At 42.2% G+C, this 19,871-nt stretch overlaps 1 protein-coding gene across 2 annotated transcripts in view; it reads left to right on the top strand.

Annotated features, from left to right (window-relative positions):
• LOC111260216 (spondin-1) overlaps positions 1-19,871 on the top strand; it is an 80,567-nt gene that overhangs the window by 36,135 nt on the left and 24,561 nt on the right. For both annotated transcript variants that reach the window (XM_086968211.1, XM_022832803.2), the window contains exon 2: positions 15,162-15,280. In XM_086968211.1, the coding sequence (XP_086824337.1) occupies positions 15,162-15,280 (119 nt within the window). The remainder of the gene's footprint in view (positions 1-15,161; positions 15,281-19,871) is intronic.

Below are 19,871 nucleotides of genomic sequence, written 5' to 3' on the forward strand. Positions count from 1 at the left end.
CTCGTTCGACTGCCTTTTGTTGGCTGATCGTGTATAATTAATCATCGTGTCCTTGGACCCATTGGGGAGCCCTTTTGTGTCTTGTCATTTTCTTTGTCGACTGTATTTGTTTGGTTAGGTGATATTCTGACCTCATATACCTCATTCCCCGGAACCCAGTGTTTGCTATTGTCCGAACATCCCTCAAGCAGTCCCTTATTGCTCGAGGTATTGCGGCAACCGAAGAAAGGCTTAACTGGGTAGACCTCCGACGACCTTAGCGTTGTGGCCGTTCTCTGCCGCCTCATGTCTCTCACGCCACCGACTTCGCCGTATTCAGTCAACCGTAATCCCTATGAATGGTCTTACTCAGCTTCATTCGAGTTATTCCGTGGATCGCTATCTTCTCCTTCTCCTTTCTTTTGGCCTGCATCGTTCCCAAGGAGACCAGAGTTATACTCGACGAGCTATTATCTATACAAATGGATGACCCTTCAACTCTCTATCGGCTTCTCTCAATTCTGTTCGGACCCTGATACACACAATTCCCGTGGATTGCCAAAATAAGCTCACCCCCGTTACCCCGTGCCCTACCATTACGATAATAAACAATCCTTCATTTAGAGCATCCATGTACATATACGCTGTGAGTCCATGAATCCCCGCATAGGTCTTGCCATTTAGGCTGCGTCGCGGAAACTTATTATACGATAGTATGACAAGTTTCCAAAAATGTCTATTTGCCTCCAAAATGCCACTGGAGATCAGCAGTCCTTCTCTTAACCTAAAACCGTGTGAGGCACCAGTAGTAGTAGTATAGTAACACCAATCGAATGGAGAGAGTTTATAGAAGATTCATTGAGAAAGAGACTACCTAGTACTACGTATACCATAACACTATCCCGCACCCTTGCAACAGAAATTACACTATAATCTAAGTAACAGCAAATTATAGTGATCTTAAAATACTGTGTTGTATTTAAGTTGAATTGACTAGCGGATTCACGCCGGTGCAAACGGCGACAATAATGTGATTCAGTCAGTCTGTTCGTCAAGAACACCTTTCTTCCGTTACAAGGATCTTGTAACACGGTGCTATATAGCAAAAAACCCGTGAAATCTACCAATTAGAAATAAGATTTGATCGAATGCTTAATCTTATTAGAATCAACAGTTGATTTAATGGCGGAGTATAGAAGCGTAAATTAAACACGCAATTGACTCGCTTTCGCCCCACACAATTTCGCCCCTTTATGCTGCCATCGTGTACATATATGTTTCCAGTTTTGTTTTCGTTGTCGCCTTGCGCGCGCTCTGATATCTGTTCTGTTTAAGTTTGATTAGTTTGCCTTTGTAGCCATCAGTTTCACGTAATGACAGATTTTCATGAAGCACAGCTTGCCGTCCTTGACAGTCCGCTGTCAACAAGTCATAATAATAATAATAATAATACGCGCTAATAAGGCCTTCGTCCTGTGGCTATATGCACTGCTTATGATCAGTATATTAGTCGTAATTAATCCTCACGTTGTCTTCCGAAGCAACACTGACTCTCTCTCTCTCTCTCTCTCTCTCTCTATATATATATATATATATATATATATATATATATATATATATATATCGCGATCATTCAAAACATGATCCGTTACTGTACGGTGACACATGCGCGTATGTCGAGTATGAAGGGGGCTACTTAATGTGGGTGGATGAATAATCATCGCATAGAGTAGTATTATGCGTCAGTTGACTTCATTCAGGCCGATATATCCTGAGCAGTTTTCGAATTCGTTTACGTATGCACGTCTATGTCAGCAGAAATGTACAATACTTTTTTCCCCGCTCTAGGTCATCAATACCGGTAACCACTTTCTTTCTTAAAATCTGCTCAATATAATACTTACCCAAATGCGTACCGATCATTACGTGCCACTATCCTGGCGAGATCCCTAGTGAGTTTTGAATTTTTTTCTTTTCACCTTAACCATAACCCGTCTTGCTGCCAGACCTATCTGACTATCCATAATTTTATCGGATAATCGATTTAGTCTCAGACCACGTAATCCGTGTAAGTGGCACCCTTTTCCGGAACTAGGGATCTCTTCTGTTTCTATATCTAATTGACAATAATCTTCTGCAACCGCCGCTTTACGTCACCGAGCATGAAGCTCACCGCAAACGCTAGGCCACTTATCAATTCCAACTGTGATTCCCTTAGGCCAAATTTTCGGTTATATTCGTAGGCGCTCCTGTGACCCTTTTTATCCCCGCGCCAAATCACATCATACGTCTGGCACAGCCATCATTAACTGCAATGAAACAATCTTAACACGCTGTCCAACTCTGCCGTCATGCAACGTCACTGTAACAGAATGCTAGTAGATTGTTATCCTATCGTCAGTTTCGGAGATATGGTTCATAAACAGTTGATCAACGAACCCTAACGACCACAATCAAGACCTCTCGTATTTAGAGTAGCTCTGGCATATGCAGCGTTCATCGTGCATGAGTAAGAAGCACGTGCGACACGCTGATGCCGATCGGGAGAAAAGGCGCTGCAAGGCAAACTGAAGGGTGCCTAGGTGTGTCTTGGGTCAATCCTAATCACTAACAACCCAAATTCGAAAATTTTTCGTTTTCTTCCATAGTCAGGTTAGAGCCTTTTAGCTTAGATAATGTGCCACGAACCGAAAAGTGGTTTGTCTATGAGTACGATACAAATTACCAACTAAAGTGAACAAATTTTGATATCGAAAGCGGAAAAAATGTAGCGATGCTGGCGCGTGTCCAAGCGTAGGACTAACCTGGGTTCTATCTTCTAAATCGTCTGCTTCTGTGTTCGACATAGAGCGTGGATGTGTGCGTTTATCTGTGTGCGTTTATCTGTGTGCGTCTGAGAATAACAAATGGCGAAGCGCACTCATTGCATCAGTTCGGCAACTATTTAAACGAAAGGATTTTTTAAACACGTTTCTCTACATTATTTGAAGAAAACGTTGTCATAGTTGTGTTGGTCACGTTAATAGAAGTTAATAACCACTCTCGTTCTCGATGTAGTCCCGTGTCTGTCTACGCCACCGTGGTTGGCGCGGCCAACAACATCTCAAGCGGGATCATTTGGGGCGGGTTGTCCTCCTACGGATGTTAACAAATGGGAGTTTACAGGTTTGTAAAGTCCCGGTTTTGCTGGAGTTCCTGGTCGTTAGCTGCTATCGGGCTTAAACCTTCGCCATGGCCACACCCGAAAACACGTTGGCCGATAACACACTCACTCGCTTTTTCTCTGTAAAACCCTGACCCTGCCGTCTCCCCGCCGCCAGTACAATGGCATCGCCGTCATCTAGTATACTATTCAACAGTCTTTTTGCTCGATGCGTAACGGGTCCCCGCTGTAGGTGTTCTTAGTAGTGGGTTGCCGCTCGCTCCAGGAGCGTATCCTCAGCGTTTTAAGGTTCGAACATTGGCCAACCTAAGGAGAGCACACTGCACACTAACCACTGGCATTACAGCGGCGTAACGGGAAAACTGAGAGACATTTGAGTTTTACTGACCGAACCAGGAAAGCAAGCGATATTCTCTCGCTTGACCACCTTCATAGACCAGTAGAATGATTGCCGACGGCCTGCGCTAGCCGCAGACTCGTAGAACGCAGCGGACTGAATTACTTGACACCTTTGTCAGGAATCCGATCTGACTTACCAGCGTCGGTAACGTACCAGTGATCAAGGGTTATGGGGTAAAAGTTCGGGGGTTACATGTTCGAGGAAAATGAACGATAAGGGCGAAGTGAGTTAATGGTTACTGTTTGGCAGGGAGGAGAAACAGCCTTCGTAGGTCAGCTCTACGATGCTTTCCAAAGAAAAGATAGAGACAGGTCGAAGCTTGTGCATAATTTTTTTATAGCATTTTTTTTTGTTTGAGCCACTCCATACTCTCTGTCGTGGAATAGGTATGGTACATCGTTCATCGCGGGGCGGATATCGCACACTCATGCTTACACCAGCATCCGTCACGACTGACTCAATTTGTGACCCTCTATCAGACAGAGTTTCAGACGTACGCTGGCGGAATCAGAGTCACTCGGTCGTAGTTTGTAGAAAGTGGAAACGGACAAGAGGGAAGTATACACAGGAAAGGTACAGTAGGGGGAATCTTCAATCGTACAAAAGTATATTGATGCGGACAACAGCAAGAACAATTGCGAGCCACGAACGTTCCATGCGCGTCGGTACGCGTTCGTTTTTTCGATATGAGTGTACCAGATGCGGGCACACGCAACGTTGACGTTCCGCCCCTTTGGCCTGTCATCGTTGCAAGTTAGCGACAACCGTTATGACCTAAACCATCTTTATACATAATGTCTCTATATGTTCCTGTTGCTGCTGATGCTGCTGCCGTTGGCGCAAACGCGCTTTCGTTCGTATTAAAAACAAGATGATCACAAGAGCAGTGCACACGGGCAATAGTTTTGAGGGTAATGGCAATTGTTGCGGTGGGTGGGGGGATCAGCAGACCAGCAGGTCTGAAAGTTGTCCTGGATAGAAACAGTCGCTCTGACTGTCGTTGTCGCCGATGATGGAGCAGTGTCCTTTTGCGTGGATGCTACTGATTGCTACCAGGCCAAGTTGCGTGTTATTGTACTCGTAACTCGATAAGACGAAGCCCATATATATAGAGAGAAAGAGAGGCCGATCGAAATGAGCTCAATGGCTAAGGCACATAGCAACAAGCCGGCTATTCCGAGAATAGAAACGTCGGGGCGTGCGTGCCAGCGTTCAGACTTTATGTTCCACAATGAACACCGGCGTGCGCGACTTACGTGTGCATCTCACTCTTCCGGGTGCATGACAAAAAGGTGATCTTGTAATTTCTAACATAGTCCTGGACTGATCCTTTGGAAGGCACAGCTCTTAGAGGAGAATTCGGCACCAAAATGTTCGACACCCTAAAGGGTATTATAACATTAAACGCGAGTTTTGACATGATGATCGTCAGAAATATTTAGTCTACGATACTTTTCTCTGTACATTTTTTTTAATATGTCCATATCTGATTTGATTTTGACAAGGGGTTGTGTAATTTATTCATCGAAACTGGAATTATTAAACAAACGTTTAAAATACACAAATATCAATGAGAAAAACCTTATTGTACATTTTTTGGGTTTCATATTTGGTGCCATGATTAAGCGTTATTTTAGACCGCTAACAGTCATACGAAATAACGTACACCTATGCTTGACTTCGAAGCTGGACTACCTCACGCTTCGCTAAGTTTAGCGGGCAAACTTGTTACCACTGTGCAATCACGGGGACGGTCAAAATTCGGTGCATTCGTACCCAAGCAATGATCGTCATTTACGTTGATGCTTCACGCAAAAGTAAAGAAGTCCTTTTACGAGTTCATGCTAAGACTGAACATGGACTTCATACTTCTATGAAACCTGATCAATTTGATGCTAAATATGTTACTAAAGCTTTTATTCCTTGCTTTTCACGCCATAAGCCCAAACGCAGTAACTTGCATTGAGTTCGCTTTGAAAGATAACTTTATCCACTAAATTTCCTGAAGTCGCTATTTAATTTGCGGACTCCATAGCACTGACAACCAATACAAATCAGTGACAGGCAATATTTAATGCTATGGGCAAATTTATATAGTTTTGTTTTGAATATTTTGGTTTAATAATTCATTCTTGAGCCAAATATAAACACTATAGAAGCATAATATTGAAGCAGGTTCTACACCGCCGTACGGTATATGTAAGATAGTATGGTGAGCTACCTTTCTGACCGGCAGAATACTGCATCTCAATAGATAGTACACGTACATGCTTGTTTTGTAGACACTCTCCCTTATTGGAAAATTTCCGTTACGAGTAAGTGCGTGTATATAGGCAATTCCAACGACATTTTATCCACCTAAGTTCACTTAGCTAGTTCGGGTGAGGTAGCCACTATTTTGTGTATCTTTATGTGTATGTATGTAGTAGATGGGTAAGTGCCATACAAAATGTCTGTGATGGCGTGCAGAGTTACGAATCTCAATTGGATATGACGACTGAGAATATGGAAGAGAAGGCATCTGCATGTATTTATGGCCCAGGCTTCTCCAACCGCTTACATATCACCATGTAGCTCACGTACAAATTTCGCATGTTCTTGGAATCCATGTATGAGTACTTACGTATATTTGTAAATCTATATCTATGTAATGTACATACATATATGTGCTTGACAACGTGTTTGTGGACCAGTTGTCATTAGGCAGTGCCAATATGAGCGTAGAGCATGTAGTAAATATTTTTTTTTGTAAGGCCTAAAGGGTCACGCTTAGAGGCACATCGTCGGACTCCTCTGACTTACCGTGGCGAAGGAAACCATCAACGATTTTCGGACGCAGCATCATTCTTGATACGGCTGACTATGCCCTTTTTATCCTGTTCGCACGGCAATGAGTCACAGCGTGACATTCTTCGGCGACGAATTTTTTCCCATGGCTTTTGCTGGCTATTTTAGTCATAGTGACAACCGTCATTACACCTTTTTCCAACAAGATCTATTTCCTCGGCTCCCGCTCCTTTCTTTACGTATCTGAGATGAAGAGGACGCGACGAAATGCAGTATGCGCTCGAAGACAACCGACGACATCAGCTGGTTGCTGGATATGGTATTGGTAGTCGTTAGGAGTTGAATATTGGGCTTTGTGGTCGCTGTCCCCAAAGGAGATTCAAAGCTGTCCTCTCGAAGCGACTCCATCGTTTAGTTGGGTGGCCGATCGGTCGGACATTTGCCTGCCCGCGCCGGCCAGTCTCGCTATCAGACAACGATTACAGCATATGTCGTCGTAACAAGGGTCTTGCACCCTCTAGGCTGGTTACTACACGCCTGCGTACACGTCTCGTTTGGCCTAAAAAGGCCATCTACCCTTCTAGGGGCTGCTCCGACAGCGATGCTCGGTATGCCGTAGCTTCCGCCCCACAAATCAACCATCTCGGCCATCGCCGGCATAGGATCACATCCGTCATCGGCGCCTACGTCACCTTTGCAAGTCTCGGTCGCCGTTAGCAACCTTGGTCGCCCCCGCAACTCGAAGGGCTACTTCTACACACAGCGGAACTGGATTTCGCCGCCTGCAGTCGCTGTGGTGAAAACAAGCGTGCGAGTTTCCTTATTTTCCAAAGTTGATTTGCTAATTAGTTGCCAGCAGTAGCAACTATAACAATGGTACGTTTAGTGGTACGAGGAACGCAAAAAAGATGGCTTGTTGCACGTGCCGGTCTATTTCCATCTAACACGCAATTTTGTAATATGTAGAAACAGACACGGCGCTTTCGTAGCCGCGGTTATCATCGGAGCCGTCTCCCTTCCGTTTGCATAGCAAAATGCCGAATTCGAACAACTAATACAAATTAAAAGGTGGCAAAAACATTTTCCTTATGATGAAAACCATTCACGTCTGTTTTTTTTTACTATGGTGATATTATAGCTGTCTTTTAGATGCGTCTCGTTTTCACGAGTTGAAACCTGTTGCGTCCTTTCGTTCGCTTAAAATAAGATTTGCAACTACTTTCTCTGTCTAACTGATATTTTACTTATTCTGGACGTGTACCCCTAAATTTATTGTAATAAACGGTAAACTAAACAAAATGGTAGAATTTTTTTAAATTGCTTCATTGTTCGAACATCGCTCTTAATACCAACCCATTGCGGAATTCCATTTTATCTATAATAATGTTTTTAGCTGATCTCTGATCGTTTGAAGAAGCTCAGTGTTTTTTACCATGCTGTTCTCTGAAAATATATCCTATAGTGAAAAACGTATCAGAAGACATCTACACGTTTGGTCTGCTTTCTTCAATTCTAATCGTTTGATTTCCAATATGGTCTGTCAGTTAAATCAACGAAGTATGCTGCATGAACTCGTTTAAAAAAATTTCCAAAAAAATACAAGCATACGTTATATTATAGCTTTCTGTCTAAAGAGCAAGTTGTCTGTTTATAGTTTACATGGGTCGGTGCCCCGAAGGGTGACAAGCTGTCTGACCTTTTTGCGAAAGGCACGATTTAACTTTGTGGAACTTGAGAAACCCAGCCATCCCAATTCTTCGACGTGTGTGATAGAAAGTGTACGGTCCGAACTAGGCCCTGTGGTTCCCGTCTAATAATTTGTTATACAAGTGCTACAGATGGCGCAAAGAGCGCGAGGTATATTTTCTAATTTTTACACACGGTCCACAAAGATCGAGTTTTGCTATTGAGAAATATTTTCTAGCCCGCGATGCACTCCTGTGTAAATTGTTATATCGTTATTGACGGCAGTATGAGCGTTATTCCACACTGAGCGTGAGCTGTAAATGTTCATGAAAACCCGACGGTACAGCTCATATAATTCGAACTCTGCTAAAAGTTTTCCACATCGACGCTATTTAATGTTTTTCGTAGTGAACTACTCGTTCCGTAATGCTCTATATGCATAATTGTTTTGACTAATGTGTAGGATTAGCGTAAAATGGAGAAAACTTTCCGTCATTCCTCAAAGGGACAATTCCACACCAACACCGTCTAACGAAATTTACGCTACATATGAAGCACGTGAATACTAAGCTACGCCTTATAGGAACATGTTACAAGGTGTGAGACCCCAACATGCCCAACTGAAAGTCTGGGCGCTAGAAGACTTAGTTTCTGTTTGCGTCCCATAGGGGTGAGAATCATTTTGGCTGCAGGAAAATTCCCAGTTCCTAAAACCCGAAGCCTAGTTCATTAGATCCGTATGTCGCATCTAAAATAACAGAGGAAAGGCTTTCGCCTTGAAGATCAGAAACGGTTTCGGTTTTGTTTCGTCCTATAGGGCGTCCTGCCAAATGAAAACCTGTACACCACATACACCCTAAACAAGCATCTGTGGTATTAGTTAACATTTGCCCTCTTCGTCAAGCAGCTATTCTCCAACTAGATAACTCATAGGTAGAGCCATAATGGTCACTTGTATTGAGCCTAGTTAAAACTTATCAAGGGCCTTCTAGTGTGACTTGTAATTTATACTGATGAGTCTAAGGGGAGCTATACCCATTAAACACAATTTTAGACTTCAACCTATACTGGTACTAGGCGAAGTGTTCACCACAAATGGCCGAACACATGCACTGTGGCATGTATTGTTGATGCTTCTATGAATAAAAATGTGCCTCTTTGTGACATAATTGTTATTTAGCTTTGGTAGCAACCAGTTCGTTATCTAATATAATACCACAATTCGGCGTTAACTTGATCTAGTAAATACGGTTTAGCAAAAAATATCTCCTCTACCGTATTATGCTCGGTACGATTAGGTAGGAGACAGTATAGCATGTACACGAAGTTGTGAATTCATTCATTTCTCTTCCATTATATTGATACTATTGTACTCAAATTTCGCGGTCTTCCATTGTATTCCGTTGCTGCCATCGTCTAGGATCCACTTCACATTACATAGACAAGCGTAGTAGATGAATTTCGGCTTTCCACGCATACCCCGGGTACCACTGTAATGGACAGGAGAAGTCAAGTGAAGTATCTATGCAGCTTTGCCCCCAACGAGCTTTCTGTCACCACTTTGTCCTAGTTGCGATCACCCACTTTACGTCGTTCGGTGTTAGAACATCCTTTGCATTGTCAAGCGACCGCTCGTGCTGTAAGGAGCGACAATAGCGAAGTAGAGATGTGGTGACTGGCTGACAAGAGGTTCAAATGCAAAGCAGCTACTCCATATGCTGATTGGAGTCCGGCAGACAATCCTTGCTTGAGGCGCTTGGGGAACCTGCAGTAGGTACAAAAGACGCAATTTCTCTCCTCTTTATAGCGACTACAGGCGTCCCGCGTCCGCTTCGTCGCTCTATCTCGATAAATGCAGTCGGCTCCTTGTAGGTAGTGGAAGTTCTGCAGGACTTACAGAAGCAAGAACAAAGCTTGACCTACACTATCTCTATGCTACGATAAAGCATTGGACAGAGTTAATTTTTAGGGAAGATCCTTTCACCATAAGCTCACAACTACTAGAATCTGTTGATAATCGATTCTTCCTTCGATATTCGTAGGGTAAGTAGGTTTAGTAGCTTGCGTATAAGTCTTCGAGAGATTCACTTATGCCTATTCAGGGTTGCAACTTACTTTACGGTTGGTCCTGCCGGGCGTTACAGAAAATTCCAGCTTGTAGAACATAAGTTACTGCACAGAACGGTGTGGCAGGGTTCCATTAAGGACGAATGCACTTGCTTGTGCGCACGGCCGTTTCGCACCTGAATACGTAAGAGCCGAAAGTGAACGTTTCGAATTCTACTTTCGTTAGACGCGTTGCTTCATTCGGTAAGCGCCCAATACGATACGAGACGTGCCAATGCCCGACGTTGATTCTATGCGCCTTTAAATTGTGGCCCCCTCCATTCGTTCCTTTACGACTCAAAGGCAAACGTTACGATTGCTCACTCACAAGCCACTTATCATTAAATGTAATTTCTCTGATCTCAGTCATAAGTGAATTAATCCCCAAAAGCCTGACACGACAACGTGGCACTTCTCATATTGTTTCTCCAAAACATTCGAGTATTACACTACGATACAGTGAGTTAGTGTGCCTTTATGTATTTACTGCAATGTTGGAACGAATAAACTCTATACAGCAGTCGGTTCCCTTTTAGAAAACGGCGATTTGAAGAGTTACGTGGATCAACAGCAGGGACATGCTCTTGAATGTTCGACCATTTGTCAAAAGGAGCTCGGGGAAAAAGGCTACCAGTTAAACGAAGGCTCGTAGATGAGTGGCAAGCAACCATAGCTGCGCACAAAAGAACGAAGTTATAGTAGTACAGAGCGGGAAAAGGGTTTCGCCATCTAGATGAGCTTTGCTGCAGCCACCCTGCCATCAAATTAGCGTAGAGCCCCTAACGAAACACAGCTAACAGAAAGCTCGTTGGTGGCTGAGGTGAGATGTGGAGTCGCGATTCTATGCGAGGGCCGTTGCCTTTCCCTACTTGTATGTCAGTCCCGCAGAAACAAGTCGAGCTAGTGCTCACCGGGGGTCTTGGAGTGCGCTAAAGCCCGCACTACCGAATGATGAGCTGGTCTTCAACTCTATGTCCGAGAAGTTCCGATCCAAATCATTTTACCACCTAAACACTCGCTCACGCCACAGGTTTCATCGGGTTCAGAGCACTACAACAAAGAATATATATGGTGGTACAAATACACTCACTTGGAAAACGCAAACAGATATACAGGCGGGCAGGAACTCCCGGGAAGCTATTAGAACCCTACTTGCTTGAATAAACATGAACTGCATAATTATCTCTACAAAATATCGTTTATCCTACATAATAAAGAGGAATAGTATACTTTTGAAATGCACGGAAATATGTACATAATTCCCCCTAACTATTTTCTTTAGCTCATCACGTGTACAGAAGCCTGAAAGACATCTGAACGCTGGGTCTACAATAATTCTTTTCATTTGTATACGGGTATCCCGTAACTGATTTTAGCAAAATACACCCATTTCCATTTTCAAATATCATGGTATTGTTCCAATATAAAACAAAGCAAAGCCTTAGGATCGACGTTGGCTGGCGGTACTTCAATAGCTGCTTAAATGCTTAAAATGGTATTCATTTAACGCATTTTATAATGGTGTTTCGCTTACAAACAGTGAATACATATGTTGCCACTCTAATACGTACCTAGATAGGGTTCAACGTAATTTGACCTATTGTAGTTTGGTCCTAGTGTAGGCGATAAAAGACAGAAACTAAAAAGAGTTGCTGAATAAAACTGGAAAGTCATGATGCAAGGGACGAATTTTAAGGAACAGATACTCCAGTCTATTGAAACATAGTATATTTTATAAAGTGCTACCACTCCCGTGCACAGTGTGACAGTTTCGTGCCCTTTACGGTGCTTTCATTTGTATACGTACAATGTCAAACTACATTTCATACACTTGAACATAGCTAAGCGATTCTGGAAAAAGATAATCAAGCATCAGTACATTAGAACTAGTCTATAAATGACAGGTAAACTTGTAGGCTCTTTCGATCGGTTGAACGCTTCTAGAGTTCTTCAACAAACGCCTTTATGCGAGCAAATAGCTCAGGGCTGCAAAATGCCTGAGAGCAATTCGCTTGCGCCCTATCCATCTTCCGCGTGAAGAGCTGAACTTTATTTAGTTACAGATCGACTGTCTTTATGTAAAAAGACGGCGAGTTTGACTTTTTCATTCGAACCTTCCTATCGATGATCAACTTTACGAGTCTCGCTCTACTGTAAAGTGCTTGCTCATCCTTAGTTGATATAGTTAGATTTGAGCTGAATAAAATAATTACGAAATATAATAGGTATTAGCTTTACAGTTAGATTATCATTAATGGTGACATGAATAGAGTATTTGTACATAGAGCTTCGAGCGTTCGAACCTTTCAAGAAGCGCTGCCTGATCGAGTTTACGCTATTGCTTGTCACTAGGTTTGCTACTTATGCTTACGAAGGCTTCCATAGTAGGCTAACCAAAAATTGGCGAGTTGATAAAATCGCCTCATACGTGGACAGGGCTCCCATTTCGTTGGGGCTTACGTAGACTTGATTGTTATGTTCGATTTGCGGCTGAAACGTTGTCCAAGTAAGGACATAAAAACGACGAAGCTCTGAAGCTCTTCTTTTCCTATAGCGTATATAGATTGCTACTGCTGCAAGAACCCTCAGTCCATTTTAAGAACATTTTTTAATTATTCCGTAAGGCTTAAATTTGAATTTTGTGAATAATGAATCGTCTTCCCCAATACGTTATATATTTCAGTAATGCTATATATAGTATTACGCTATTATAGCAGTAAAGTCGAGACGATTGGCTCTGTCTACGCTACGCCGTTGACGAGGTTAGATTCCATTACGTACGCACGCGCAATCTCAAATCTCGTTCGCTTGTAGCGTACCGTTGACTGTCGATTTCAAGCCTCGGATTACTATTTTCCTTTGGCGTAAAATGTAGAAACTTAAACAATCAATAAACAGGTCCGATACACGTTGTCCGCATATCTGCTTCAATAACAACACAATTCTGTATCAACATGCCGTTAGGGTTGATAGAAAACCGCAGAGAGTGTTTTCATCTGTCTGAAAGCACTCAATATGGTTGCTTCAGTACAGATTGAAACAAGCGAAATCATTAGATGTCCTAAACCACTTTTGTAATCGTTGCTATTAGAAATAGCGACGATTTATCGCACTGCTAAGTCTGTATCCGCTCTATCCGATAGATCATTGTTGACGAAGACAAAACGTCAGAGTATAGAAATCGGCTTGGATTCATCGTCTCACCCAGCGCGACTTGTCTTTTTTCGGGCTGAGGATACTAGGCTTAGGAAGAAAAAGGTGAACAGAAGAAAAAACTGCGAAAGCTACGGCATCATTAGCAGTTGCCACTTTTCTCGATCTTCCTAAAGCTTTCTGTTTTCTCCTTCGTTTGTCGCTTGAGGAAGACTCCCATCAACGCCCACGCCACCGTCTCGTTAGTTGTCGAGACTGGCAGCGGCAGAAGCAGCACCGTGATACCCATGTGCCTATCTCGAGAGTTTTTCTTTGAGTTCGCTAGGCAGATATGAGGGACTGCGGCAGCTTTTCGTGGCCTCGACGGCACACGGCCACCTCATATTAACAGCTGGCTGGGTCCAGTCCTTTCCCATTTCTTAGAAGTAAGGCTCATGGAAGAAAAAGAACCTCTTGAGCAGGAGCAAGGAGCGAAGGATCGGGCCATGAAGAGCCGCGGAAATTCTTCCGTATATGGAAAGCCCGGCTCGTCTGACTGATATGCTTCTGTTCTTGGCCAGCTTCCGTCGTCATCCTGTCCTAGTCCACCGTGACCCACGTTGCCCCCACTCAACTCTAGCCGGCTTGCAGACATTACCCCCAACCGTGTTCTGCTTTCTGGTATTCTTCGCGTCCTCAGTCCATGCCGCATCTGCTATGGAAGTCTTACGCATAATGCGAAAGAGTTCGGAGGTTCTGGTTGACAGATACGAAGAGGCAGAAAGAATATCTCGAAACGAGGAGTCTTCTATCTTTCCAGTTCCCTCCTTTTTTGGGTTCTAAAGTGTCCTTCAACTAGAAAGCAACCTATACGGTAGGAATCGGTTAGGCCATCATCATCGTGGAGCAGCGAGCAGGTGAATGAATATTATGTTGGTCCCACGTAGCTTGTATTTATGTATGTGTTACCCGTTCCTTATAATTGTATGGAGATCTCACTTAGATTAGAAGATCAGAAAAAACGTACCTTGTTCGATAGGCTAATTGTATTGGGTATTATGTTGATTTAAAAATATTACGGTGTACGACGACGGTGAGGAGACTCATGCCTGTGGTTAATGCATTCCTGCTCAGACCATCGAGTATCTATGTGCGTATATAACATATTATTGTGCTACTGAGGTTCTCTGTATACAATCGGAGTCATTACTATTGTTGTTCCATTGTTAGAGTAATTAGGACAGATTTTCTAGTATGTACTTTTGGATTTCACGGCCAAAGTTTGATAAGAACGTAGGGTTGTCACGGAACGTAGGAAACTTCGGAGCGGGTTAAGTATTGGACTTTCACGATGATGTGTCTTCTGATCAGATCAATGGAATTGTCTCACATTTGTTATTAGTAGTCAAAATCAATCTTGGGCATAAAGGCTTATGTTGAGATTAAGAAAAGCAAGTCGTCTGAGATTTTCCTGGGGAGCTCGTTTTTGCTTAATTTCATGAATGGTACAATACAGCTGACACTTGAACCTAACTGCAGACAGTCGCTGCGGTGGCCCTTATCCAGCTACGTTTTGCTGCAGGGAAACACTCCTAAGAACATAGTTTAGTAAGCAAGAAATAAAGAATACAATTTTCTAACTGAAAAGTCAGTCGTAAACGGGCCTCAAATCTCAAAGGGTCGGTCCTACATGACAAGTCCATTTGTCTCTTTCTGCACGCATCTCGTGAAATTATGCTAGTGGATTTTCATTATTCTGGATATCATGTATTAACGTATACGGTAAAGGAATACAAATGTAACAACGAATAATTAAACTGCAAGATTATATATGTATACGTGTATAAATATGAGTATAGATTCAGTTTAGTACTACAATTTACACAGGGTATATTTTCATTGTTGCAGTGTCAATTCAGGCCCCACAGGACGTGCTCGATTCGTCGTCACCAAAATTTGTCGCATTTACTCTTGTGGTGGAAAGCTCGGACCCGAACCGTATCAACCCTGATGTAGGGGCATTTCAGGTATGATCATTTATTTTTTGAGACATATCCAAATCCGTATTTAATGCCTAATGTTTTTATCTCAAATAAATGGTTTCAGTGTTTAGTTTTTCCTTTTTCTGTACAAAGCATAAGATTTCATCTAAGGAGAATAGGAACACATTCCTAGAAAGTATAGTGCAGGACGAGATGGCCGTGTTCCAGCATCTTGCTCTCCTGAACCTGTTTATAGACCTCATGTATATCTATTGTACCTATTGGACCTAGCGTCCCCCCAAAAAGGACCGGGTAGTTTCTGTTAGACATACCCATGTCCCTGTAACACTTTGAAAACATCAATCTGTCGGCAGCTTCAGCAGAAGCAACTCCGAATCCATTATCGAGCCCTTGGAGGCCACTTATTTTCTAATAGCGACTTCGCATTAGTTAACCATGCATCCACTCAACTACAAAGCCAATAAAATCACGAAAATGAAACAGCCTTGCCCCCAGCCGCTGATAGACTCCGTTCTTCTACCATACACATGGTTTTTTTTTTTTATCTGACACGTCTAGTCGATTCTAGATGATAATCATCAAGAAAGTGTTATAAAGTGGTGAAAAACTGTATTGGTGGACTGCAAACTATCTGATCGAATGATGACCTGTCTGTGATTCTTACCTTCCTACCTTATACTCTGACTGCGTAACGTTAACAAGTTACGCTATATATATATATATATATATATATATATATATATATATATATAGCAAGCAGTACGGGTATAAAAGGAATGCAGTTATAACCGGTGTTGACACTGCGAGTTCGGTAGGAAAGCTCTATAGACAGTGCAGTGCACTCCAAAAGGCGGTGTATAGAAGCACGCTGCAATTTCATTAAGACGCGCCCGGCAAGGATGCATTGAACTGGTTCCCCGGTCGTCCTTGCGACGTTAAGACAGTGGCCAATCTAGTTAGCTTATAAGAGTTTGAAAACGGATTGTAGAGCTAGGTAATCTTACGTGCGCGGCTGGCCGTTAGTTTCTGTACATATTTATAGAAGATTATATACTCTATAAGCGGATATTCTTGGTCGGCCACGGCCAAGCTTTTATCTATAAAATCGACTAAGTTTCCTCTTCCTGCCATTATTAGGCTGAACCGTCAAAGCGTTTCAGTTACCTCTCTCTCTCTCTCGCTCTCTCTCTCTCTCTCTCGTTCTCTCTCTCTCTCTTGTCTCTTTCCGTTACCAATACTCCAGCTAATCTCGTCCTTTACAAATGGTTCAGGCGTAAACGAAAATAATATTGGCTTTCTATAATATATAATACTCGGCAAGACAATATTTTCAAAACTTTAATATATTTTCTTTTTTTTTCCATATTTGAAATAAGTGTAAAGGATATAAATATCGAACAAGTCGATACTTATATCCTTTACACTTAATTTCAAAAGTAATGTAAATAACTAATTTTTGATAAATGAAATTTATATGTAATAACAGCAACAACAAAAAAATGGTGGGTCTTGCTGCGTGGTAACAATCGAATGACGATAAAATCAAAATAACCGTAGCGGTCTGTGCTTTTCCTTAATTTTTGAATATTTATTTAACCTAGGTTTTAGGTTCACACGTTATTCTTTCCTCGAAAGCCGAAATAATCCCTTGAACATAACAGTCCATAAGACAAGCGTGTGTTTTTTTAAATTTTTATAGGCTTTTAGTAATATAGTTCACATACGACTGAATACCATTTTTTTCTGTTTTATGTGGAAAATCCTATTTTATGTGGACCGTATGTGGAGCTCAGCCCCGACTGTTAGATTTAGGTCCGCCGAAAACACCTCCTACTAATTCTTGATTCCTCACCTCATTCCGAACCAGCCTGGACTTTCTTTAAATAGTACTTTAGTTTTACTAGCGGTCCTCTTTGCTTGCCATAACCTAGTATCGATCGTACATATTTTTTGCGTAGTCCACCTTTTTGTCGCTTACCACAGCCTGAAGTGGGCGCCAATGAAACACAAAGCAAAATGTGTAATTTGCACAGCGACCCGTTTTTTATGGGTCGAACGACCGTTTGTCACCGGCTAGCGTAGCTGTCTATTATTAGATCGTCATGAGAATAGCTTTATAAGTTTGCTTTGGCTAAAATAGTAGTAACAATGCTATGCGAACCCTAGCGTTATTGTATACTGTGTTATACCGTTAGACAAAAGAGGCCGTGTGGCGACAATGGAGAAGGCAAAATGCGGATGTCATGTTGACGTATTAGTCTGCTGCTAGGCATGTCTTGAGCTTTCTCTATGGGGCTGGTCACGAATGAGGTGACGCGTTGTCTACGTGAAGCGGTTCTCAACGAATACGAATGTGTAATTTTTTAGCTACACAGAATATTTTCACGGTTCATTTATCAACATCCGAGAGTCCCAATTATATGACTAACAGTTAGTGAATAGTAAATAAATTTCTATACAATAAGTAGATCTACTACCCCATGTGTTCCTAAGATCAGTAGGCAACCATGTTACCACTGGGCCATCATGGAAACCTCTAATTTGGTAGTTATATCTATGTGAAGTTCGTAACTACGGATATTCAGTGCCTGTCTTTGCTGAAATAAAAGGGGAATAAGGGGGAAAGATCGCCTCGCGACAGTGCGATGCGCATAGAGGGGCAAAAAATTACCATCGCGTCTTGCTGTGGCCCAACTAATGGCCGAGATTCTGCAGATTTTTAACCAACCGAGCTATTTTTCCCGCCACCGCACCGCAATATAATTACATGATTACTACTGAAAAATGTTTACAGTTTTACGTCAGGTATTAGCCTTAAGCATTGCTTCGAACGACTGACGCATTCCCGCACGAAACAGAGTGTGCCTGTGCACAGTTTCAAACTAAGCCTAAATTTTCTAGGTTCAGTAGGCAAACACGTTACCATTAGACCGTCGTAGGGCTACGATGATTCAACCAACCTGTATACATAGGATCTGTAAAAGAGTATGGAATTAGCATAGTTGTCTATAAGTAGCACCTCTATTTTTTAGGTATAAGGGCACGTATTAAAATTCGGGATAGCTTGTCCGTTTTGACTTCGAGAGTTACGCCTACTCGCTATGGAATTTCAACAGACGAGGTCGGCCGCATGCTGTCAACAGTCGAAACTCTCGTCTGTTCATGATCATCCATGACATGCTTTAGTAATTTTTTTTCGCCGAAATCATAGCTTGGTGGATAGTTTCTTAATAACCTCAACGATCATTCACTTGACACCTATCTAATGTTAAGTTAGCAGGAAAAAAAAAAGCTGTAGTCTGCTTTATACGTCCCGGCGTTTCTAGAAGCCTATTTCTCCATATAGTTTTACACAATATATATAGCATTGTGTTATAGCTTCGGATAGTTGTTTATAAAACTTAATTTGTTGCCGCCGTTGTAGCGCCAACTAGCAAAGCATAGTTGTAGCGCTGCCATCGTCACAAATAGCGAGGCCGGAAAAAATCAAAGATTTCGAATCTTCCGTTTGCTTTAAAGTGATTTTGAACTACTCGCTTGCATGATTTAGCCATCTCAACAGCTGCGACTACGTGCAAGTTACGACTAGTAAACTTAATAGACAAAACTATACAGCTATGGGTCTTTTGGAAAATGCTTTCTTGCAAAGGTTTACGCAAGCGGATTACTGTATAGTAGTCACAATAGAAAATTTTCTACCATGAACTTCCCAAGTATGACAAGCAACGTTAAGAGATTACGTACTGCATGCCCTTCGTTTCCTGCCGGAACATCACTCGGTTGTATTCAGTCTTTCGGTCCTTTAACGCCCTAATTATTAAAGTCCGTGACGATAATTAATGCGACGATAATGAATCACTTGATTATTACCATGTCCCATATATTTTAAACGGAAAAACGATAGATTCGGCAATGCCAAGCGCTTTTGCTTACTTTGACTTATTAGATGCTACTCTGTAATGATTTAGTGGAAAAGTGCTAGGCTATTAAATCTGAGAAGGTGTTGGGTGCTCGAAGGCGGGCGCAGGCAGTCACATTTCGTTTCGTGCTAAAAGAGGCCGTCCGTTTGTCGGTACCAGAAGTAAAACTCGAAGCATTTACTTATTCATCCAAAGCTGTCAGAAAGAAAATTACACACGACCAAATTACCAGGTCAAATCTTCGGAGCCCTCAAGGCAGTCCGCTACCTAACTAAGCTAGTTCTGCAAAATTAGTCAGTCCATATAGATTTTACGTCGTCGTTCTCGTAAAGCATAGAGAATAGCAAACGAAGGGAATAGCGGATAAAAGTTTTGATATAAAATCATATCATATAAGACAAATATTTGTGTTTTATCTAGCGGGTTCCACTAGGCAGGTCATCGTATGAGGAAATTGGCGCAAGGCGGGTTTTCTTTATCGCAAATGTCCTGAAACGGATCTCCGGAAAACGGTCGAAAATTACATATGCTCTTTCCGAGTTTTAGGCTGTATAAGTACGCGACAAATAAAAAGGACTAGCTGATAGCGGCAGTGAGGGCCGACCTGTCTTAAGTTTACTGATATTATTAATGTATACTTTCTTTCGAAGTAATAGACTGAGCCCAAATCAATTTACTATTGAGCGACGATAAGT

This window comes from Varroa jacobsoni, unplaced genomic scaffold (genome assembly GCF_002532875.2).
Source record: "Varroa jacobsoni isolate VJ856 unplaced genomic scaffold, vjacob_1.0 scaffold_412, whole genome shotgun sequence".
NCBI lineage: Eukaryota > Metazoa > Arthropoda > Arachnida > Mesostigmata > Varroidae > Varroa > Varroa jacobsoni.